General features: G+C 37.9%; 1 protein-coding gene across 7 annotated transcripts in view; it reads left to right on the plus strand.

Annotated features, from left to right (window-relative positions):
- The window catches only part of GRID2IP (Grid2 interacting protein), an 898,914-nt gene that overhangs the window by 858,401 nt on the left and 17,175 nt on the right, over positions 1 to 23,338 (plus strand). For all 7 annotated transcript variants that reach the window (XM_074196787.1, XM_074196786.1, XM_074196789.1 and 4 more), the window contains 2 exons: positions 1,513 to 1,668; positions 6,067 to 6,153. In XM_074196787.1, coding sequence (XP_074052888.1) covers positions 1,513 to 1,668; positions 6,067 to 6,153 — 243 coding nt within the window. The remainder of the gene's footprint in view (positions 1 to 1,512; positions 1,669 to 6,066; positions 6,154 to 23,338) is intronic.

Raw genomic sequence — 23,338 nt, forward strand, 5'->3', positions numbered from 1 at the left:
TGAGTCTGAGGATGGATTTGAATTCAAGTCTTCCTGACTCCAGGTCCAGGACTCTATCCATTGGGCCACTTCACTGCCATTCATTTATTCAATACATCTTTATGGTAGAATGAATGGGGAATTGGCCATTAAAGCCAGTAAAGGTTCAAGTTTTCCTCTCTCACATTTACTGACTATAAGCAAGTCACTTAATCTTTCAGTGTTCTAGGAATCTGACTTTTATAAACTGCAGAAAAGATGCCATCCTTGCCTAGATAGAGGGAATTTCCTCACCTTTACCAGTGAAATCCCAGGTTCACTCTCTATTCCTATCCTTGTGTGCCAAACACTGAGCTGATACTATTGGGTCAGCTATAAAGTTTAGACTAAAAAAAAATGACTGCTGTCTTGGGCAGACAAATAAGGTATAAGATGCAAATACTTATAGGAAATGCTTCCTTGTTACATTTTGAACCCAATTTTTCTTCTTCAAGACTCAGATAAAAGAGAATACTCCCTCAGTAGATTATGTGGGAAGAAGCCTTCCAGGACCCCTGGACTACCACTCCCAAACAATTTGAGGCAACTGGGGTGGGGGGGACTCTAGAAGATTATCTTGTTTAGTGGAAAGAATATTGGTAGGGAGTCAGGAGACCTTGGATTAAGTGGCTGCATTTCAGTTTTTAAAATTGTAAAATGGGAATAAGAGTCTCTGCTTGGACTCTCTCATCAGTTTGTCATGAGGATCAAATAGCATAATGAATATAAAGTGCTTGGAAAATTATAATTTGCTATACACATATAAAGGATTGTTGTTGGGAAAAGAGCTCTAATGATTAGGGTCAGAGGACCTGAGTTCCAGTCCTATCTCTGACACTACCTGTGTAAACATGGGCAAGTCACATAAACTCTGTCTTGAGGTCAGAGGTGGGACTTGGACTGAGTGCAGCATGTTGATTCTTTTAGCCTTTATTAAGAATAACCATAATTGTGGCAGATAGGTGGTGCAATAGATAAAATACCGGCCCTGGAGTCAGGAGTACCTGAGTTCAAATCCGACCTCAGACACTTAATAATTACCTAGCTGTGTGGCCTTGGGCAAGTCATTTAACCCCATTGCCCTGCCAAAAAAAACCTTAAAAAAAAGAATAACCATAATTATTATAATTAATTCCAAGACTTTTTATTCAATTACAAAATGTGATCATATTAGCCACCTTCATAACCATCTGCTAAACATTAAAGGCAAAGGAACAATCTTAAGAAAACCCTTTGTCCTGGTGACATTTCTCTCTGAATTCCATCAAATATAAGATGAGGAGAGCAATAATAATGGTGAAAATAAAGGGAAGCATCCACTTAGATCACATCATCTCCATTCCTGCCTGTCCTTGAGTGACTCCAAGGAAAGGAAGAGAGATGAGTAGGGATGGTATAGGAGACTGCTAGACTCCAGGAACAGGGTGGGGTGGTCACAAGCAGCCTCATTGTTGCTGAAGCTAGGCATCTGCCTTATATCTCCATTCTGCTTAGATGCTGTCTGTTCCAGAATATAAAACCCGATTACGCAGCCTCTACTTCAAGACTACCCTTCAGGAAAAAACTGAGGAGATTAAAGGCAGTTATGAGTGCGTACACCAGGCCTCCCTGGAGCTGAAGAATAGCAAGAAGCTTGCCAAGATCTTAGAGGTGAGAGCCACTTCTCCTGGGATGGTTCCTCCATCTCAGCAGGCTACTTGTCTCAGCTAAAGAGAGAGATGGGAAACCGTAATATCTGGTTAGCTCTTCCACAAATGCCAAGTCTCACCTGTTCCCTTCTCCCCTCCTTCCCCTACCTTCTGTTCTTTTCTTTTCTTATTTCTTGCCTTATTATAGAGCTCATAAATGCTTGGCATCAGAATCCACAATGTTCTAGCTAGATGGAATGGGAACATAGCACATAGACTGTCAGAGCTAGATAAGGACCTTAGAACATAAGAACATTAAATTTCAGAACTGGGAAAGACCCCCAAAGATAGAGATAAGAACATTACAACTCAAAAGACTCTTTGAACCAGTCTAGTCTATCCCATTTATAAGTGAGTCAACTAAAGCGATTTACCTACAATTACATAGCTAGTTAGTAAGAAAATCTAGATTAGTTCTCAGGACTCCTGATCCTGGTCTTTTCTGTTTTTTTTTTAAATTTAATTTTCAAGCAAAAATCAAACTTGTCTCCCTCCTAGTTCCCTTCCCCATTCCCAAAGTCCCACTAAATGAGAAAACAAGTTAAAAACCAAACCCTCTTACAAACAGTAGTCATGCAAGACAAAATTTCTCATTGGTTATATTCAAAAAAATTATGTCTCACTCTGAGTTTATCATCTCTCTTTTAGTAGGTGGCTTACATGTTCTATCATGAGCCCACAGGAATTGTGATTGGTTATTGTACTAATTAGTTCTCAAGTTTTCCTTTTTCTCTCTCTAAAATTTATATGTGTGTGTGTGTGTGTATAGTTTTAATCAGCCAAGCCATCTCCATCTCCATTTCCCACCTCAAACTTCCTCTAATTGAGAACACCAGAAAAACAAAACTCATTACAAACATGTATAGCTAGTCAAAACAAATTTCTAATTGAGCATGTCTGAAAGGAAATTTGTCTCATTCTATATTTTGAATCTTTCATTTCTCTACCAAGAGATAGGCAGCATGTTTCATTATTAGTACTCTAAGATTCTGGTTCATCATTGCAATGATAAAAGTTCAGCCCAGTAGTAGTCCATCATATTTATAACTTGTTCACCCATTTCCCAATGTATAGAGGTTTCTTCCCTTAGATTATTATTCTTTGCCATCCCCAAAAGGGTGGTAAATATTTTTGTACATCCTTAAAATAAACTTTGTTTAAGATTAATCCTTTCTTCATCTGTCCTCCTTCTGATTCCCTTTCCCCTTTTTCCCTCCTATTTCACTATTGAAATGTATTTCTGTACCCAGTATGTGTTTATTTGAATTCTTCTTTATTTTGACCACTTCAAGTAAGAATGAGATTCAATCATCTCCTTCTCCTTGTTTGAATGGATATTTACTTATGCACCCTGATTTTTTTTTAAGTTTTTGCAAGGCAAATGGGGTTAAGTGGCTTGCCCAAGGCCACACAGCTAGGTAATTATTAAGTGTCTGAGACCGGATTTGAACCCAGGTACTCCTGACTCCAGGGCTGGTGCTTTATCCACTATGCCACCTAGCTGCCCCCCTGATTTTTTATAAGATAATTTTCCCTAACATCCTTTCCCTTCTGCCTCCCCTGTGTATTCTTCTTTACTCTTCCTGTTCTTTTCTTAAAGTGAAGTCATAATAGAATCATCTCAGACCTAGTCTTTGCCTCACAAGTTCTGGATTTTGGCTCTCATGTTCCTGGGAGTTTTCATTTTGTGATTTATTTCAGAAAGTAACCAATAGACTCTTTTTATTTCTACTTTGCTCTCTAGTGGTAAGAGACCTGAGCAGTTTTAAAATATCTTGAAATATGATGTCTAGGCTCTTTTTTTTTTGGTCCTAGAATTCAGATAGTTCAGTGATTCTTAAATTTTTCCTCCTAAATCTGTCTTCTGGTTCAGTTTTTTCTATGAGATGTCTTATCTTTATTTCTATCTTTTCAATATTTTGACTTTAATATTTTTGTTGTTTCATGAAGTCATTAGTTTCTGTTTGGTCCATCTGAATTTTCAGGGAGTTTGTTGCTTGAGAACGATTTTAAGCTTCTTGTAACAAGCTGTTAATTTCCTTTCCAATTCTTTCTTCCATAGTTCTCATTTCTTTTCTGATATTTTCCCCAAAGACTCTCATTCCAACCATAAATATATATATATATATATATAACTTTTGATTCATCTCTTTCTGGAATTCGAGTTTTTCTCTGAGGCTATGCTTGTAGATGTTTTAGAGTTACCTGAATTTGTGTCTTGAGCATCACTGCCAACACAATAGCTTATTATGACAGTTTTTTTGGTTGTTTGTTTCTTTGCTCATTCTTCCACTTCAGATATGATGTTAGGGTTGGACTCTGCAGCACTTCTGGAGGAAAGGTCTAGACTGGTCCTGTTGCTGCTTTTTTTTTTTTTTTTTTTTTTTTTTGATATTCAATGTTGTGTTATTTCAGAATTTTAGGGACAATCTTTCATTATTCCCAAAGTGTATTGACCCACTGCAAAATCTGATTGCTGCATCCCTGGCTTGAGCTCTGCAAGTTCCTGACCTGGGTTTGGAGCAAGAATAGACTTCAGTTGGACTCTGCCCCTATTAACCAGATGAAATTCTCTCAACTCAGAGCGACAGAATTGTAGACTCCCCTTTGGTCTGGAATTTCTACCTAGCTTATTCTTTTAGACTAGATCTTGGAAGTGAGACCTTGCTTTGTGCCTGAGGCAAACCTCAGCCACACTACTGCTACTGCTGCTGGATTCTGAATGTTTTCCTTTCTTGGTAACAGGCAGGGTCTCCCTACCTGGAAAAAATTCTACAAACCATTTCCCACTCCACTCTAGAACTGTAGCATGGAGCTGAATAATGGGTAACAAAGCTGCCAGATGTCCCTGCTTCCTGTCACAGTGTCCTTTTGTGGGTCTAGGTACAGTTCTGGGACCTTTTCTTGCCTAAGGCACAGCTTCTTCCTAGATGTTTTAGTGTTCTACAAGCAGCAAGCTCTTGGTCTAACCTGACCCCAGTCTTCTCAGACATCACTATCTTTCTCCCTATGCCCGGCTTGTCTAGATAAAGGACTCACTATGACTTTTTCTGGATTTTCCCATTGGTATTCAGTCTGGTACATTTTCTAGATTTGTTAGAAGAACTTGTAAAAAGGATCTCACTGCACTGCTATCATTCTCACTGCCCTCCCATTAGAGGCACCCCATCCTACACTGCCATGACTTCCCACAAAGGCAGGACCTGTTGGACTCCTTGGCCTGGCACTCTCATGCTCACAGATGGGGTTTTCTCATCCCATTTCCATTCCTATAGTATGCAATCTCTGACTACAACTCATACTGTCCAAGCCCCCATAGCAGACTTTCTCCCACCTGGGACAATCTATGACAATTTGTCCTACCTAGGAGAAGTGGGCAACGGCAGAGTGGGAGAAGCAAGGTATACCCTGCAGGCTCTTCCCTCCCACAGATTTTGAATCCTGTCCTTTTCTCAGTAGACCACAGTATTTCATCCCCCTATTATGTTTCTCTTTTCTTAGTTTCTTCCTCCCTTTATTTCCTCTTTCTTGTCCCTGTTACAAACCTGTTTAGCTCCTACCTTTTGCTGTCTAGCCCTCCCCAACACAGATTCTGAATATCAGAAGTAAGTTCATTCTCCTCCTTGTTTCAACCTCAGTAGAAAGACAGGAAAACTGTTCACTTCTCCAGAGCTAAGAGATTCCTCAAAGTGAATCAGCAGAAGACCTTTCCTCACCTGCCTCCTTCCTGCAGAATTTCAGGATTCAATATTGCAGAAAGTAAAAATTTTTTACTGAAAATTTAGACCTTTCTGCTCCCTGGCTTCATAATCAAGTGGACCAGGATGGTCAGTGCTGAGTAAAACAGCTCCTGGCAACAGAAAACAAAGTGATCGTAGGATTTAAAGAACATTTCTGGACAGTGACTCCATGAGCAAAGAAAAGATTTAATGTAGGAAAAAAAATACCAAGATATTCTGAGTCTGCTTTCAGACTGCAGATTGTAACTAGATCATTTTAAGGGTTCCACAGAACCCAACCACTACCCTGGGTAATCTGAACTTCAGTCCTAAGTCTTTCCTTGAGGTGTTCAAGGAGAACACAAAATAGTTCACCCCTTGACATTGTCCAAGTATCCAACCCAGAATCAAATGTAAGGTAGTATAGGAGGAACTATCTACCTTAGAAAAGGTAGAAAGCAAACAGGCACTTAGAGAACAATGGGTCAGTTTCTCTTCTATTAGGGAAAAGTAGGAGTTAAACTTGACTACAGAAAACTGGAGCAGAGGGAAAGGGAAGATGCCCTTCTTCCTTAGGGGTTGGAGTGGGAAATAAGTTGAGTATGACGTGATGAAGCAATGGGTGGTTTCTCTCTTGGCAGTTTGTATTGGCAATGGGCAACTATCTCAACAATGGACAACCCAAGACAAACAAGACCACAGGCTTCAAGATCAACTTCTTAACTGAGGTAAGGAGGCCCAATTGGCTATAATATAATTGGACATCAAGGCCAGAGGTGATAAAGGTCTGGACTTGATCTATAGTCTTGGGCATAGTGATGAGAAGGCTGATGAGAGACATGGAGGAAGAATTGACATGATTTGATATAAGAGATCAAAGTAGAAGAGAGGAATTGAAGTTAAATTTGAGTTTTTGAATCTACAGTACTAGAAGTATGATTAGCAATAATTGGCAATTTGAATAAAGGGTTAATTTCCAGGGATTAATGATGGATAAACTCATATGTATTAATTTTTCCTTGTCAGAGGGGTCTCTATGGGAAGACATTCTATGTTCAGTTGTAAGTTAGAATCAGCAAGACTGAAAGGCAGAAATTTGGAAATATATATAGAGATATAGATAGATATAGATATATAATAGATATATATATATATATATAAAACCACTGCACCACCTAGCCACCCAAAAAGATTATATATACATATATATATATATATATATATATGTATGTATGTATGTATTTATAAAGACTCAGGAAAATATTCCACAAAAATATTCAGAAAAGTATGGGAGTGTTTGTTTTTCTGAGAACATGCTTCATGTTTTCCACAATTTTTGAAAAAAAGAAAATTTGGGGATTATGAATCTTTTAGAATGATGAATAAAATATTTAGAGGTATTTTTACTGTTTCCTGATATTAATCTTCAAAAATAATTTCTTGCAAGGATGTAATAGAAAATTTTGAAAAAAAAATGGTCCCCAACACTCAATTACTATAGTTCTTATCTACTAAGGATACAGTGATAGCATATAAAAGCCTTGAATGCAAGAAAAAGGAGAAAAAGGTACACTTCTACCTCTGTAGGCAGAAGGAGAACAGGAAAGGAGGATTTCCAAGAGAAAGAAAAATTTAAGAATTCAGTGTGGGGTGGCTAGGTGGCTAAGGTGGTGTAGTGGATAGAGCACTGGCCCTGGAGTCAGGAATACCTGAGTTCAAATCCTACCTCAGACACTTAATAATTACCTAACTGTGTGGCCTTGGGCAAGCCACTTAACCCCATTTGCCTTACAAAAACCTAAAAAAAAAATTGAATGAAAATTGGGGGGGGGGGTTTGCAGAAGCCACAGATCACATGCAAAGGCCAGCAAATGACAGAAAAACTTAAACTCAGAAATACATAAAATATATGTATAGAATTGAATAATATCAACTAGTATTTTATAATAAGAAAGTATGAACACCCCATAAAAGAAAAAAAAAATTCAGACTTCTCTGGTATGAAGGGAAGGCCAAAAAATTTTACAGAGATTTTCCAGACTGCAGAGATGCAGCATCCCTCACCCCTGCATTGTGGAAGGGGTAATTATACTTATTCCTGTCAAGACTGGAAATAAGGAAATAATTGCCTGACTTGGTCAAAAGACTTAGGACAGAGAACAGTAAGAATCTTAATAGTTGTGAAATATGTTCTCTTCTGACCCTGAGACCTTGAAGTCAATAAAGGAGCAGAAAGTCCCTACTTTTTTTTTTGAAAGGGAAACATTTAAATACTTTCATCACTTCTGTACTGAATTCTTCAGGAAACATAATATTAAGCCAGATTTCAACTGTATCCCTGTATTTTCATTATCCTTGTAAATGAAAAGTGTAATAGGAAAGACCTTGAATTTGGAGTCAGAAGACCTGAGTTCCAATCCTGACTGTGCTAATGACTATAATTCAGTTTATCTCTCTGGGCCTCGGTCAACCCCCTGTAAAATCAAGAAGTTAAACAAGATGACTACTGATAATTGTTTCTAGCTATAAATACTACAGTAGATTTTTTTCTAACCATAAATACCATAATATGTAATTCTGTATGAAAGTGATGTTTTGGTTAAAGTCATCTACTAGAAACACAAGAATGAGGCAGGAGTTAAGGGCTAGAGGACTGTGTACAGTTAACTAATGCTAAAAAATATTGTGTCAAGTTCACTCCCTTAGGACAGGGTCTCATTTGGGGTAATCACATAGCAAGCTTTCATGGTTTTCACTTTCCTTAGGCTATAGAGTAGGTCCACCACAAATAACCAGTAATATTCCATACTCAACCTTTGCAACATGGTAGATAGAGAAGGTGCTGGACCTAGAGTCTAGGGACCTAGAACAAAAACATTCCCTTCCTCAGATTTACTAATGTCAAAGAAAAAAATAAAAAATATATATAAATGCTATACTCTTCTTTAGGCAAAAGTCTACTAGGAGCAATCTCATTTGTCATTAATCTAAACTCAAGCATTTCTAACCTAGAGAGAAAAAGGCCCAAACTGGTAGTGCCCCCACATAGTCCTGGATCATTCAAGGTAACACTTTATAGGAATCTTGAATAAGGGAAAGATCATGTTGTTTTGGGTTTGTTTTTTTTTTTGTTTTTTTGTTTTAGTTATTTGTAAAGCAATGGGATTAAGTGGCTTGCCCATGGCCACACAGCTAGGTAATTATTAAGTGTCTGAGGCCGGATTTGAACTCAGATACTCCTGACTCCCGTGCCGGTGCCCTAACCACTGTGAAACCTAGCCACCCAAAAAGATCATATTTTAAAATTCTGTTGTTCAAAAAAAAAAATACTGTTGTTCAGTTGTGTCTGACTCTTCACAATCTCATGGACCATAGCTAGGCCCTTCTATTCTCCATTTTCTCTCAAAGTCTGTCCAAATTTATGTTCATTGTTTCCATGACACCATTTATCCATCTCATCCTCTCCTATTCCCTTTTTCTTTTGCCTTCAATCTTTCCCAATGTTAGGATCATTTCCAATGAGTCTAATTTTTTTCATTATGTGGTCAAAGTATTTAAGCTTCTTATTTTACCTTCCAATGAATAGTCCAAATTACTTTAAGTATTAACTAATTTGACTTTCTTGCTGTCCAAGAGACTCTCAAGAATCTTCTCCAGCATCACAACTTGAAAACATCCCTTTTTTGGTGCTTGGTTTTTCTTATAGTCCAACTTTTTCACAGTCATACATTGCAAATGGAAAAAACATAGCTTTGACTTATGACCTTTGTTGGCAAGGTGAGTCTGTTTTTTTAGTATGCTGTACAGAATTGCCACAGCTTTCTTTCTAAGAAGCAAATGTCTTTTAATTTCCTGGCTGCAGGCACTGTCTGCAGTGATCCTTCAGCCCAAGAATATAAAATCTGACATTACTTCCATTTCTTCTCCCTCTATTTGCCAGGAAGTGAAGGAAACATACCTAGATCCTAGTTGGTTTTATATTTAGCTTCATCAGCTTTAACACTCTCCCTTTTTATTCTCATCAAGAGGCTTCTTAATTCTTCTTCACTTTTCTGCCATCTGAGTTTGTTGATATTTCTCCCAGTAATCTTAATTCTGGTTTTTAATTCTTCCAGCCTGGCATTTGGTTTGATGTACTCTACATAAAAGTTAAAGAAGTAAGGTGATTGTTGTTACTTTGTCATAATCCCTTTTCTTAAATCAATCAGTTTTTAAAGTTTGGTTTTAACTGTTGTTTCTTGGCCCACTTACAGGTTCCTTCAGACACAAGTAAGATGATCTGGTTCTCCCATCTCTTTGGGGACTTGTCTCCATTTTATTGTGATCCACACATTCACTAGCCACTACTCAAGTTGCTCCTGAACTATTTCCCTAAAGGATTGTTGGGGATTTCTAAATAATCTGAAGTCCCTTTCCTTGGGTGGGTCACAGGCCAATTGCTTCAGGGCATTGGGAAAGCTATATATAATTAAGCTATATATAATTATATAATTAAGAGTCAGAAGTATATATCTCCTTTAATTCATTAAAGAGGAAGGCCTTAGATACTTATTCTTGCCACTTTACTGAAAAATATATTATTTCCAAACATTTTATATGCTTCCATGTTAGCTATGTGACCCTAGGCAAGTAACTTTCTATTGTCTCATCTGTAATATAAGATTCCTTCAGGCTATAAATCTACAAGATAAAAAACATTCACCTTAGAGATTACCTGTCTGACCTTGGACAAGTCACTTTCTCTCTCTCTCTCTCTCTCTCTCTCTCTCTCTCTCTCTCTCTCTCTCTCTCTCTCTCTCTCTCTCCTTCAGTTTCCTGGTCTATAAAATAAGAATGCTGGACTAGATGAATGACTCCTAAGTACCCTCCTTGTTTTTAATCAATGGAAGGGAAAAGATCCAGGAACCCCAGCCACTAGTCTGCATCTCCCCCTCTGCATCTTATCCCTCTAGTTACCCTCTGCTTTGCTAGTTTATAATCAATGATCTCCCACTCCATTCTGTCTGATTTCCTTAGACTTCCTCACTAATTGCAGACTGGGGGTCTAGAAGTGCTGATGTAATCATTCACCACTTCCCCAAAACTGACCCACATCAGCTGAGCCCCAGTAAGTCTTCTTAGGGAAGTCTCCAACTTCCTCATTCCTTTTCTGTTTTCTCCCACCTCTGACCAAGATGAATTTTCATTTGCATTTTAGTACTAAATCTTTGTACCCTGCATCACAGGGTTTATGTGTAAGCTGTTTAATGATCTACTTTATTGTTTTTCCTCTGAACAAAGTAGGAGCAAATTCTAGTCTATAAGAGCATTTCAATGCTAACTCATTCTAAGAAAAATTAAATTTCAAGATTTCATGTTTGAGTGAAGAGAAGATTTATTTACATATATAAATATTTTATTTGTTTTCCAATTATATATAATAGTAATTTCTACCTATCATTTTTTATAATGTTTTGAAGTTTATGATCTCCCTCCTCCCTTTCCTACCCCCCCTCCCAGATGGCAGTCTGATAATCTTTACTTTGCTTCCATGCTGTACATTGATCAAAATTGACTGTGTTGGGAGAAAAAACATATCCTTGAGAAAAAAATAAAATATTAAAGATAGCAAAATTCTGTAGTACATAAGATAACTTTAAAAAAAATGGGAGGTAATAGTCTTTGGTCTTTGTTTAAACTCCACAGTTCTTTCTCTGAATACAGAGGGTATTCTCTGTCTCAGATACTCTAAAATTGTCCCTTATTATTGCACTGATGGAATGAGCAAGGCTATTAAGGTTGATCATCACCTCCATGTTGGGTACACCATATTGGGTATACCCATGTAGGGTGTACAATGTTCTTCTGGTTCTGCTCATCTTGCTCAGCATCAGTTCATGCAAATCCTTTTAGGCTTCCCTGAATTCCCATCACTCCTGGTTTCTAATGGAACAATAATTCTTTGCCATCACAAACAGGGCTGCTCTGAATATTTTTGTACAAGTGATGTTTTTACCCTTTTTCATCATCTCTTCAGGATATAGACCCAATAGAGGTATTGCTGGATCAGAGGGTGTACACATTTTCATTGCCCTTTGGGCATAATTCCAAATTGCTCTCCAAAAGGGTTAGTTAGATCAGTTCACAGTCCCAGATTTCCCACATCCTTCAAACATTGATCATTGTCCTTTCTGGTCATATAGGCCAATCTGAGAGATGTAAGATGCTTTAATTTCTCTAATCAGTAATGATTTAGAGCAATTTTTCATGACTATGGATCACCTTGACTTCTCATCTGTAAATTGCCTCTGCCTATCCTTTGACCATTTGTCAATTGGGGAAGCAGGGAACATTTTTAACTGACTCTGCATGTAGAGAACTGATGAACTCTTGAATATAAACTGAAGTATAATTTTCTTACTTTTTAAATGTTTTCCTGCTTTTTTTGGCAATATGGTTAATATAGAAATATGTTTTGCATGATTTTACATAATATATATATATATATATATATATATATATATATATATATATATATATATATATTAGATACCCTACATATTGCTTGCCTTCTTGAAGTGAGTGGGAAAGGGACTAAAAGGAGAGAATTTGGAACTCAATATTTTTTAATGTTAAAAATAAATTTAAAAAGGACTTCCGAGGCAGAGCTAAAATGGTAGCTAGCATGCTCCTAGTGCTTTTCCCTAGACAATGTTAAATAAAGCCTCTACATAGAAACTAAAGCTACAAATCTCACCAAAACAAACAAAGATTGAAAGAAGTTTTCAGCTATAGACAGTGAAGGTCTGTCTCTTTAGAAAGTCCAGCTAAGCAGGACAGTGGGAAAGCCAGCCAAAGGCTTTTAGCCACAGTGTAGCCCAGATCCTGGCAGTTAGACAGCAGTACAGGTCCCAGTAGCTAGACAGTAAACCAACAGGGAGGATCCCAATCCCAAAGTCTGAACTCTGGAAACACAGAAGCAAAAGGTAGGACTGTTTTGAACAAATCACTGAATAGGCAAAGCCTAGACATAAAGGAGGCTTTAAATGGCGTTTCCGCTGCACAGGCAACATCTTGAACAGTGATAAATCTGGGATTAGACCCCAGCCCCAGCACAAAAAGCTCGGGACTATGCTACCTATACCCTAGGAAGAGAGCTCAATAAATCAAAATGAGCAAAAAAGTTAAAAGGGCATTAACCATAGAAAGCTACTATACAGATAGAGATGATAAAAATATCATCTTAGAAGAAGAAAACAGTGACAAATTACCTACATGGGAAGTCTCAAAGGAATCTATGAATTGGACTAAAATCCAAAACCCCATAGAAGAACTTTAAAAAGAATTTAAAAATCAAAGAAGAGAAAGAAGAAAAATAAGAGTCATGCAGGAAAATTATGAAAGATTGACCAAAGAAATCAACTTCTCTAAAAGTAAAAATAACCAACTGGAAAAAAAGAATATAACTTCAAAAAATAAAATCAATCAACTGGAAAAAGAATGTGCTTCATCTAAAACTCAAATCAACCAACTGGAAAAGGAATGCAAGTCAGCAAAAAAGTAAAATTAACTGGAGAAGAAAACACAAAAGCTAACTGAAGAAAATAAAACCCTAAAACTTAAATCTTGTTTAAAATTTTATTTAAGGCAGTGGGGTTAAGTGACTTGCCTAAGGTCACACTGCTAAGTAATTATTAAGTATCTGAGCCCAGATTTGAACTCAGGACCAGTACTCTATCACTTGTGCTACCTAGCTACCCCCACCTAAAAATTAAAATTGGACAGAAAGAAACCAGTGAATCTCTGAGTCACCAAGATTCCAACAAATAAAATCAAAAGACTAAAAAAACGGAAGAAAATGTAAAGTACCTTATGGGGGGGTGGGAAATGACCTGGAAAATAGATCCAGTAGAGATAATTTATGAATTTTTGATCTACCAGAAAGCCTAAAGATCAAAAATAAAAAAAACAACCAGAAACGATCTTTCAGAAAATTATCAGGGAAAACTGTCCCTATATACTAGATCAAAAAGACAAGATAGTCCTTGAAAGAATATACAGAACACCTCTAGAAAGAGACCCCAGGATAAAACCTCCAAGGACTATCATGAAGTCAAATTCCAGAATACTCAAATAAAGGGAAAAAATACTGCAAGGATCCCAAAAGAAGCAATTTAAGTACAAAGGAAGTACAATCAGAATTTCATAGATCTTATCAGCTTCAACATTAAAGGATGGTAAGGCCTGGAATATGATAATTCAGAGGGCAAAAACTTTGGATTACAAACAAGAATTTACTACCCTGAAAAATTCAGTATATTCTGTCAGGGGAAAAGATGGATATTCAATGAAATAGAGGATTTCCAAAATTTCCTGATAAAAAGACCACAACTGAACAGAGAATTCCATCTTCTAATACAAGACTCAAGAGATGCATAAAAAGGTAAATGAAAAGGGGAAAAAAACCCAAATGTTATTCAAGAACATTAAATCTTATACAAACCTACAAAGGAAGATAACACTTGTAACTCTTGAGGATTGTATTTCTCTTAGGATAGTTAAAGGGTTGAATATAATTGAGGAGACTGTACTTAGAGGATATGGGTATGGTTGGTTCTTGTCCTTTGTTATAGAAGAAGACCAAAACGACATCACTATGTTTGAGACAAATTACAGTGTGTTCAATTGTGACTGATCAGACCAATATGAGCTTGGCACGCTTTACCACAGGTAGTACACAAATAGTCCAGATGAATACCTAGGTATTTACTCTAAACACACACACACACACACACACACACAATTTTCTTTGAGCTACTTTAATTCTTCCTTGGTAACAGAGTTCAGCACTTTCTCTGATAATGGTACCCTATGCTAGGAGGTCCAGTGCCAATGTCTTCTATGTGTGTAACAATCAACTATAAAGTGCTTAAGAGAGACATTCAGAGTATCCCAGTACTCACAGGCTCTATCCATAATTAAATCAGAAGTGACTTTACATTACTAAATACTTAGAGGTTTGTAGAACCATAGGAGGCGGAGGGTGGGATCCTACTTAGAAGAGTTGAACATAAAAAAAATAGGAAGTGATCTTATCTTAATCCATACTTTAATTAAAGAGGGTTTTTGTACCATGCATGGTTGGGGTGCTAAAAGGACTGTGTACAGGATACTTTGTTTGGGGAGGGCTGTAGGGTTCTTATTAGAGTACTGTAGACAGAAAGGAAGAGAGTATACTTAGAGGAACTGGACATGAAAGCATCATTAAGAGATTTTGCTTTGCTTGATGCTTTGGCTACAATAGGAAGGAGTATGCTGGATGGGAGAATTGAGGGTTGGTACAAATGGTTCTTGAAATGATTTGATTTTGCATGATGCTTTGAATCATGAGGATTATATGTCAATGGAAGGTACTTGAAAAGGCAGTAAGGTATAAGGTGATTATAATTTTATATGAAAAATAAATAAATGTGAAAATGAAAACAAAATATGAAAATGAAATAAATGTGAAAAAAAACAAAAACAATTGAGCCTAACCAAAAAAAATTCCATAGTCCAAAAATCATAGGATCATAGAAGTAAAGGATGAAAAGATCTTAGAGTTCTTGTAGCCCAACCCTTTACAAATGAGGAAATTGATGGTGACTAGGCCAAGGTCTCAAAGAAAGTAATCCAACCTAGTCCTCCGAATTCAGATCCAGCCTTCTTTCCCTAGGCCACCTCAGTTCCTGTTCTGAAAAACGATCTATTTTTTTGTTTTATCCTAATGCCTGTGGCTTCTTGCTCTCAGGTTGCCTATTTCTCACAAAAGGGCAGATAGGAAGTGAGGTTCAGTTCCTTAAAATTTGGAAGCTTGTGGATCCATTTAAAACCAAAATTAAAAGCATTCAAAAAGTGATTATATGAAAATGAGTATGTTTGTTTGAATAAGCTTCTATTTTTACATTTTACAGAGCTATTTTGTTAGAAATACATTATAAATAATAATCTTCTTATATTATTAAACTTAACAAGAAACTTGAGATCTGTAAAAGAAAAAATAATCTAAGTAATCTATAATTAAAACTAAGTAATCTATAAAAATAAATCTATAATTCAATTTGTCTCCAATGTGTTCATTTTCCCTCTGATAACTTCAAAACTTTAAGTGCTTTTTCTATCCTTTTAGTTCTGACTTTAGCTTGTCCTTAGTCACTGTAAGCATGGTCACTGACAGAATGGTATTATGGAAAGAGCTGTCTAATCTCAATTCAACCATTAACTAATTATCTGGTAACCTTGGGCAAGTAATTTTCTTTATCTTATCAATATCCTTGTCTTTATAATGTAGCTTTGGACTAGATAAAGACCAAGGTCCCTCCATTGCAGCTCCAATATTCTAAGACCCCTCCCTGTTCTGATAGATAATCAGTGGTCTAAGGTCTCTTTTAACTCTGATAATCAATTGTATGTATCATGAAGATACTTACCACTGAGTTTTCTTCCCTAGTGATGAGAAGAACTAAGTCTTGGAAGATAAGATACACAGGCTTATATAATAATATACCCAGCTTGTATAATAATATACCTCCTAGGTCCCCTCTTAAAAAGTTTTCCACACTTCTTGACTCCAAAACTCCACTGGGCCTGACCATGGATTACAGAAGATATTTGGGAGAAAACAGATAAAATTCTTCTGAATACCTTTGCTGAAGGGAAAACAGGCAAAGCCACAGTCAGTTTGCTTTGTGAGACATAAAGGAAAATGAACCACCAGAGTGAAACCAGTCTAAGGTACTTGGAGCCCAATCTGGAAGTTCCCCATTTTCTCCTACACTATACTGAATTTTACCAGAGATGAGCTGATCTGCTAAAAATATATAAGCTTGTGAAGGCAGAGCAAATCTAGATTAAATATTTGTTCTTTTCCTGATTCAGGAATGAATGGAGCCTCTAAAGCTCATTTACAGTGCTCACTTTGAGCTGTTGCACACAGCTTTGGCTTCCGCTTTGGCACTCTGTGGTCTAAGATTCCTTCCTGGTCTGATATGATTCCAAGTTCCCTTTCAGTTTTGGTAGTCTGTTTATATGTATCCAGCATTTTAGCATTCTACAATTCTATTCCAACAATGATTTCATTACCACTATTTACACATTTCTCTCTATCGTCCCTCAGTTCTGGGGCCAAGCAGAACAAGTATAAAGCTCTCATGAAAGCTACTAACATATATCCTCTGAGTTTTTGCTCCTCCAGGTGAAGTTTCATATGGTATAGTCTTTATTTTCCTTAAATCTTTGCTTTCCTGAACATATGGCAGCCTGTCAATGTCATTCTTAAAATGGGATACACAGAACTAAGTCTTATTCTTCAGATGTGGCTAACCAAGCAGACCACAGGAAAATGACCTCCTGGTTCAGGGCACCCAAGCTTTCTTAATGCAGACATGGATTGCATTAGCCTTTTTGCCAGCGGTATCCAAGGGTAAAGTTTGACAGCTGGCTGTCCAAAAGAAAAAAATGTTCAGAAGATGAACTTTTATGTTCAATCATTATCTTTAACATATAATATTTTATTTTTCCCCAAATACATATTAAACAATTATTTAAAGTTTTGAATACTAAATTTTATCCTTCCTTCCCTCTCCCCTCCCTGAGACAATAAACAATCAGATATAGGTTATACATCTGCAATCATAGAAAACATTTCCATTTTGTACAAGACGAGTTTAAAGAAAAAGAATAAGGGAAAGTGAAAAAAATAACATACTTCAGTCTGTATTCAGCAATATTAGTTCTTTCTCTAGAACCAGATATTGTGCTTCATCATTAATCTGTCTAAGATTATTGTATTGCTGAGAATAGCTAATTCATTCATAGTTCAGGATTACTGTTACTATATAATGTTCTCCTAGTTCTGCTTACTTCATTTTACATCAGTTCATGTAGGTCTTTCTAGGTTTTTCTGAAATCATACTGCTTGTCATTTCTCATAATAATAATAATAATAATAACAATATTCTATCATATACCCCAGCTTATTTAGCCATTCCCAAGTGATGGGCATCCCTTTGATTTCCAATTCTTAGCCTTCAAGAAAAGAGCTGTTTAAGTTCCATCTTAATCATCTGCCCTATTAGCATTTTTCCTCTATGATTTTCTTAAAGTCTAGACAATCAAAATAATAAGTAGTATTTGCTAATTTTGGAGGTGTAAATGCTCACATTGAAAATTTAACCATCACTTTTTGTGAGCTAGTATTAGTTGACTCTAGTATACCACTGTTATCACAGTCAACTCATTTTGAGTTTTTAATTCATTAAACCATCAGATCTTTTTCACAGGAAGTGTTTAGCTATTTCTCCTCCATTCTAATTTGTGACAATTTTTTTTACTTTTCATGTATTCTTATTAAATTGTGTCTTATTAGATAGCACCCATATTTCAACTTTTTGAAATCTTTTTGTTATCCTCTTTACTGTCATCCCAGCCTTCTATCATCTGCTAGAATGATAAGCAATTCACCTATACCTTCCTTCAAGTAACTGATGGTTACCTGGCTCTTTTTCTAATTCAGTAGGATGATCCTAGCTCAGGGCTTGCCACCCAGAGACCTTGGTTCTCTCTGACACTATCCATGTAGTTAGGAGTCCTTATTGTTCTGTATCTTTAGAGTTCACCCTGAGTTGGGACCTGAGAGAAGCAGGGGGCCTGTAACTTGTGGCTAAATATCAGAAGATTACCTAAATACCTTTGATGATAAGGAAAAGAGTCAGAATTTCCTGTTTTGGAACCTCTTTAGGATTATGCTTTCCAAAGACTCTACTCTTTTTTTTCTTTATTAAAGATTTTATTTTTTGAGTTTTACAATTTTTTGCCCAAGCTTACTTCCCTCCCCACTCCCCACAGAAAGAAATTTGTCGGTCTTTACATTGTTTCCATGTTGTCCATTGATCCAAATTGAGTGTGATGAGAGAAATCATATCCTTAAGGAAGAGGCATAAAGTATAAGAGATAACAAGATTTTTATTTTCTAAATTAAAGGGAATAGTCCTTGGTCTTTGCTCAAACTCCACAGTTCTCTCTCTGGATACAGATGGTATTCTCCATCACAGACAGCCCCAAATTGTCCCTGATTGTTGCACTGAAGGAATGAACAAGTCCATCAAGGTTGATCATCATCCCCATGTTGCTGTTAGGGTGTACAGTGTTTTTCTGGTTCTGCTCATCTCACTCAGCATAAGTTCATGCAAATCCCTCCAGGCTTCCCTGAATTCCCATCCCTCCTGGTTTCTAATAGAACAATAGTATTCCATGACATACATATATGACAGTTTGCTAAGCCATTCCCCAATTGAAGGACATTTACTTGATTTCTAATTCTTTGCCATCACAAACAGGGCTACTATGAATATTTTTGTACAAGTGATGTTTTTATCCTTTTCCATCATCTCTTCAGGGTATAGAGCCAGTAGTGGTATTGCTGGATCAAAGGGTATGCACATTTTTGTTACCCTTTGGACTTAGTTCCAAATTTCTCTCCAGAAGGGTTGGATGAGTTCACAGCTCCACCAACAGTGTAATAGTGTCCCAGATTTCCCACAACCCTTCCAACAATGATCATTATCCTTTCTGGTCATATTGGCCAGTCTGAGAGGTGTGAGGTAGTACCTCAAAGAAGCTTTAATTTGCATTTCTCTAATAAGTAATGATTTAGAGCAATTTTTCATATAACTATGGATTGTTTTGATCTCCTCATCTGTAAATTGCATTTGCATATCCTTTGAACATCTGTTAATGAGGCAATGGCTTTTTTTAAAAAAAAACTATGACTCAGTTCTCTGTATATTTTAGAAATGGTGTAGTGGATAAAGCACTGGCCCTGGAGTCAGGAGTACCTGGGTTCAAATCCGGTCTCAGACACTTAATAATTACCTAGCTGTGTGGCTTTGGGCAAGCCACTTAACCCCATTTGCCTTGGAAAAAAAAAAAAAATCATGTCTCTTTGGGGCAGCTAGGTAGCACAGTGGATAGAGCACTGGCCCTGGAGTCAGGAGGACCTGAGTTCAAATCTGACCTCAGACACTTAATAATTACCTAGCTGTGTGGCCTTGGGCAAGCCACTTAACCACATTTACCTTGCAAAAAAAAAAAAAAAGAAATGAGTCCTTTGTCAGAAACATTAGTTGTAAAGACTGTTTCCCAGTTTACTACATTTCTTTTGATCTTGGTTGCAATGGTTTTATCTGTGCAAAATCTTTTAAATTTTTTTAATTTAATATTTATTTATTCTCATTTTGTACAAATAATGTTTTATATACATTAATAAAATACTCTTGTTCAAGAGTAAACAAAATACCCCCTCTCCCAAAAAAATATAGATTTGCTTGAGTGATAAATTAAAGGGGAGAGAAAAAAATTAAAATTAAAATAAAAAACTAATAGTAATAATTGTAGGTATGGCCAGGTGGCGCAGTGGATGGAGTAACAGCCCTGGAGCTAGGAGTACCCGAGCCCATATCCAGCCCTGTACACCCAACAATCACCCACCTGTGTGACATGCAAGCCACCCCAACCCGACTGCCCTGCAAAAACCAAAATTAGAAGAAGAAAAAAAAAGACCCAAAATAAAATAAAATAGTAATAATAGTAGGGGCAGTTAGGTGGCAGACAAAGCACTGGCCCTTGAGCCAGGAGCACCCAGGTCCAAATCCAGCCTCAGACACCCAACAATCACCTTGCTATGTGGCCCCAGGCAGGCCACCCAGCCCCTTTTGCCCTGTACCCCCCCCCAAAATAATAATAATAAAAAATGTGCTTCAGTCTGTGTTCCAACACCACCAACTCTGTCATGGGTGGATCACATTCTTTATGGTAAGTCCATCACAAAAGTTACTTCCATATTTTTCCACCATTGCCATTGCTGATCACAACTTCCTCCTTTCGTATTTCTCCACTACCATGTACTATATTTTCTTTCTCCTTTCACTCTGACTCTGCTGTAGGGTAGCTGAGTGGTACAGCAGACAGATCCCTGGCCCTGGGGCCAAGAGGCCCCAAGCCCCAATACCACCACTTAGGCCCAGCATCCACCTCGCCCTATGGTCCTGGACAGGCCATCCAATCCCAGCCCCTTGCAAGAAGTAAAAAACAAAATGTGTTATATCTGACCACTCTCCCCCCATGCTCCATCCTCTCATCCATCATTCACATGCCCACCCGTTCCCCTTGTCCCCCTTCTCTCCTTCTTACTCCGGATGCCTATACCCCATTGAGTATATATGCTGTTTCCTCTCCTAGCCACCTCTGATGGGAGCAAAGATTCCCTCATTCCCCCTTGCCTTCCCCCATTCCATATCTTTGCAATAGCTGATTGTAATAAAGAAAAATCTTATTATGTGAAATATCTTGGCCTATTCCCCCCTCTCCTTTTTTCTTTCTCCCATTACATTTGCCTTTTTTCTATTGACTTCATTTTTACACCACAATATATCTTTAAATTCAGTTTTCTCCTGTGCTTCATCTTTAAAAGCTCCTTCTATCTGCTCTGTAAATTGAGAAGGTTCATATGAGTATTATCAGTGTCATTTTTCTATACAGGAATGGTTCATCATCATTAAATCCCTCATATTTTCCCCTTCTCCTCCAGTCTCTATGCTTCGCCTGAGTCCTGTATCTGAAGATCAAACCTTCTGGCCATTCCAACAGAAACATTAGAAATTCCCCTGGTTCATTGAAAGTCCATCTTTTTCCCTGGAAAAGGACATTCAGTTTTGCTGGGTAGTTGATTCTTGGTTGCATTCTAAGCTTTTTTGCCTTCTGGTATATTATATTCCAAGCCCTATGAGCTTTTAATGTACTTGCTGCTAAGTCCTGGGAGATCCTGATTGCAGCTCCACAGTATTTGAATTGTGTCCTTCTGGCTGCTTGTAATATTTTCTCTTTGAGTTGGGAGTTCTGGAACTTGGCTATAATATTCCTAATGGTTGGGTTTTTTTGGGATCTCTTTCTCGGGGGGGATCGGTGGATTCTCTCCATTTCTATTTTGCTCTCTGCTTCTAGGATATCAGGGCAATTTTCCTGTAGTAATTCTTTGAAAATGATGTCAAGGCTCTTTTCCTGATCATAACTTTCAGGTATTCCAATAATTTTTAGATTACCTTTCCTAAATCTGTTTTCCATATCAGTTGCTTTTCAATGAGATGTTTCACAGTTTCTTCTAATTTTTCATTCTTTTGGTTTTGAAGTATTGAGTCCTGATTTCTCGTAAATTCGGCAATCTCCCTGAGTTCTATTCTTTGTCTGAAGGATTTGTTTTCCTCAGAGAGCTTTCTTATCTCTTTTTCCATCAGGCCAATTCTGCTTTTTAACCCATTCTTCTCCTCCATAACTTTTTGAACTGTTTTAGCCATTTGACCTAAGCTGGTTTTTAGCATGCTATTTTCTTCAGCAATTGTTTGGATTTCCTTGAATAAGCTGCAGACTTCATTTTCATGTTTTTCCTGCATCTCTTTCCTTTCTTTTCCCAGTTTTTCTTCTATCTCCCTCATTTGATTTTCAAAGTCTTTTTTGAGCTCTGTCATAGCCTGAGCCCAATTTCTGTTTTTCTTGGAGTCTTTAGATGCAGGAGCTTGTGCTTCCTCATCTTCAGACTTAGTGTTTTGATCCTTCTTGGGCTCACAGGCAAAATATTTCTCAATGGTGTTCCTCTTGTTTCTCTGCTTGCTCATTTTCCCAGTCTGAGCCTGTTTTGGGGTGCTTCCTGAGCTTTTGGAATGCTCCCACAAGGGTCTCAGTGTGTGAGGCTCTGTCCTCCCTCCTGGTCTGTGAATGACCATAAGTGCCCCCCTCTGCCACGGGGCTAAGGTGGGGGGGGGCTGCTGTTCTATGGGGGGGGCCCTAGACTGTGATCAGGATCTGAATGTGGTCAGAAACCCAGAGTCCTGTTCCAGGGGCAGAGGACAGAGCTCGGCAGTCTCTCTCTTCACTCCCCTCCCTCGGTTCAATGGGCTCATGCCCTGGGGGCTCCTGCTTATGGGCTCTGCCTGCTTCTGTTTCCTGGATCTGGGCTACTGCAAGACCACTTTGTTTGCTGTGTGCCCTGAGGGCTGGGCTTCACGAGCTCTCTCTGGCAGAGGTCCCCCCCATTCCCCCAGGTTGTGCCCGGTGCTCCCCGGGGCGTAGCTCAGGAGATGCCCCCGCTGCTGTGATCCCTGGCTCCCAGTGCTCTGGGGCTGCCTCCGGGAGGCTGAAGTTCTTTCACTCTGGCGGGCCACCCCTCTGGAGGGCCGCCCCTCCAACCCCAGTGAGCAGAGTCTTTCTGCTCTTTTCCAGGTTACCTTGAGTAAGAGAACTGCCTCATTGGGTCCCTCTGTGGGTTCTGTCTCTTGAAAATTTAGTTAGAATCCTTAGTTTATAAGTTTTATGGGAGAGCGCCTAAGAGATGTTCCTCTCTTGTCACCATCTTGGCTCCGCCCCCTGATTTTTTTCAAAAGCTTTTTAATTTAATGTAATCAAAATCATCTAGTTTGTTTTTAGTGATGTTCTCCATCTCTTCCTTAGTCATAAATTGCTTCCCTTTCCATAGATCTGACAGGTAAACTTGTCCTCTATCTTCTAATTTGTATATAGTATTGTTTTTTTATGTCTAAATCCTGTATCCATTTGGATCTTATTTTTTTTTTAGGTTTTTGCAAGGCAATGGGGTTAAGTGGCTTGCCCAAAGCCACACAGCTAGGTAATTATTAAGTGTCTGAGAGCAGATTTGAACCCAGGTACTCCTGACTCCAGGGCCAGTGCTTTATACACTGCACCACCTATCCACCCCCTGGATCTTATCTTGGTATAGGGTGTGAGGTGTTGGTCTAATCTTAGTTTCTTCTATACTAACTTCCAATTTTCCCAGCAGTTTTTATCCAAGAGAGAGTTTTTATCCCAATAGCTGGACTCTTTGGGTTT

The sequence above is a fragment of the Macrotis lagotis genome, chromosome 8 (assembly GCF_037893015.1).
Source record: "Macrotis lagotis isolate mMagLag1 chromosome 8, bilby.v1.9.chrom.fasta, whole genome shotgun sequence".
Lineage (NCBI taxonomy): Eukaryota > Metazoa > Chordata > Mammalia > Peramelemorphia > Peramelidae > Macrotis > Macrotis lagotis.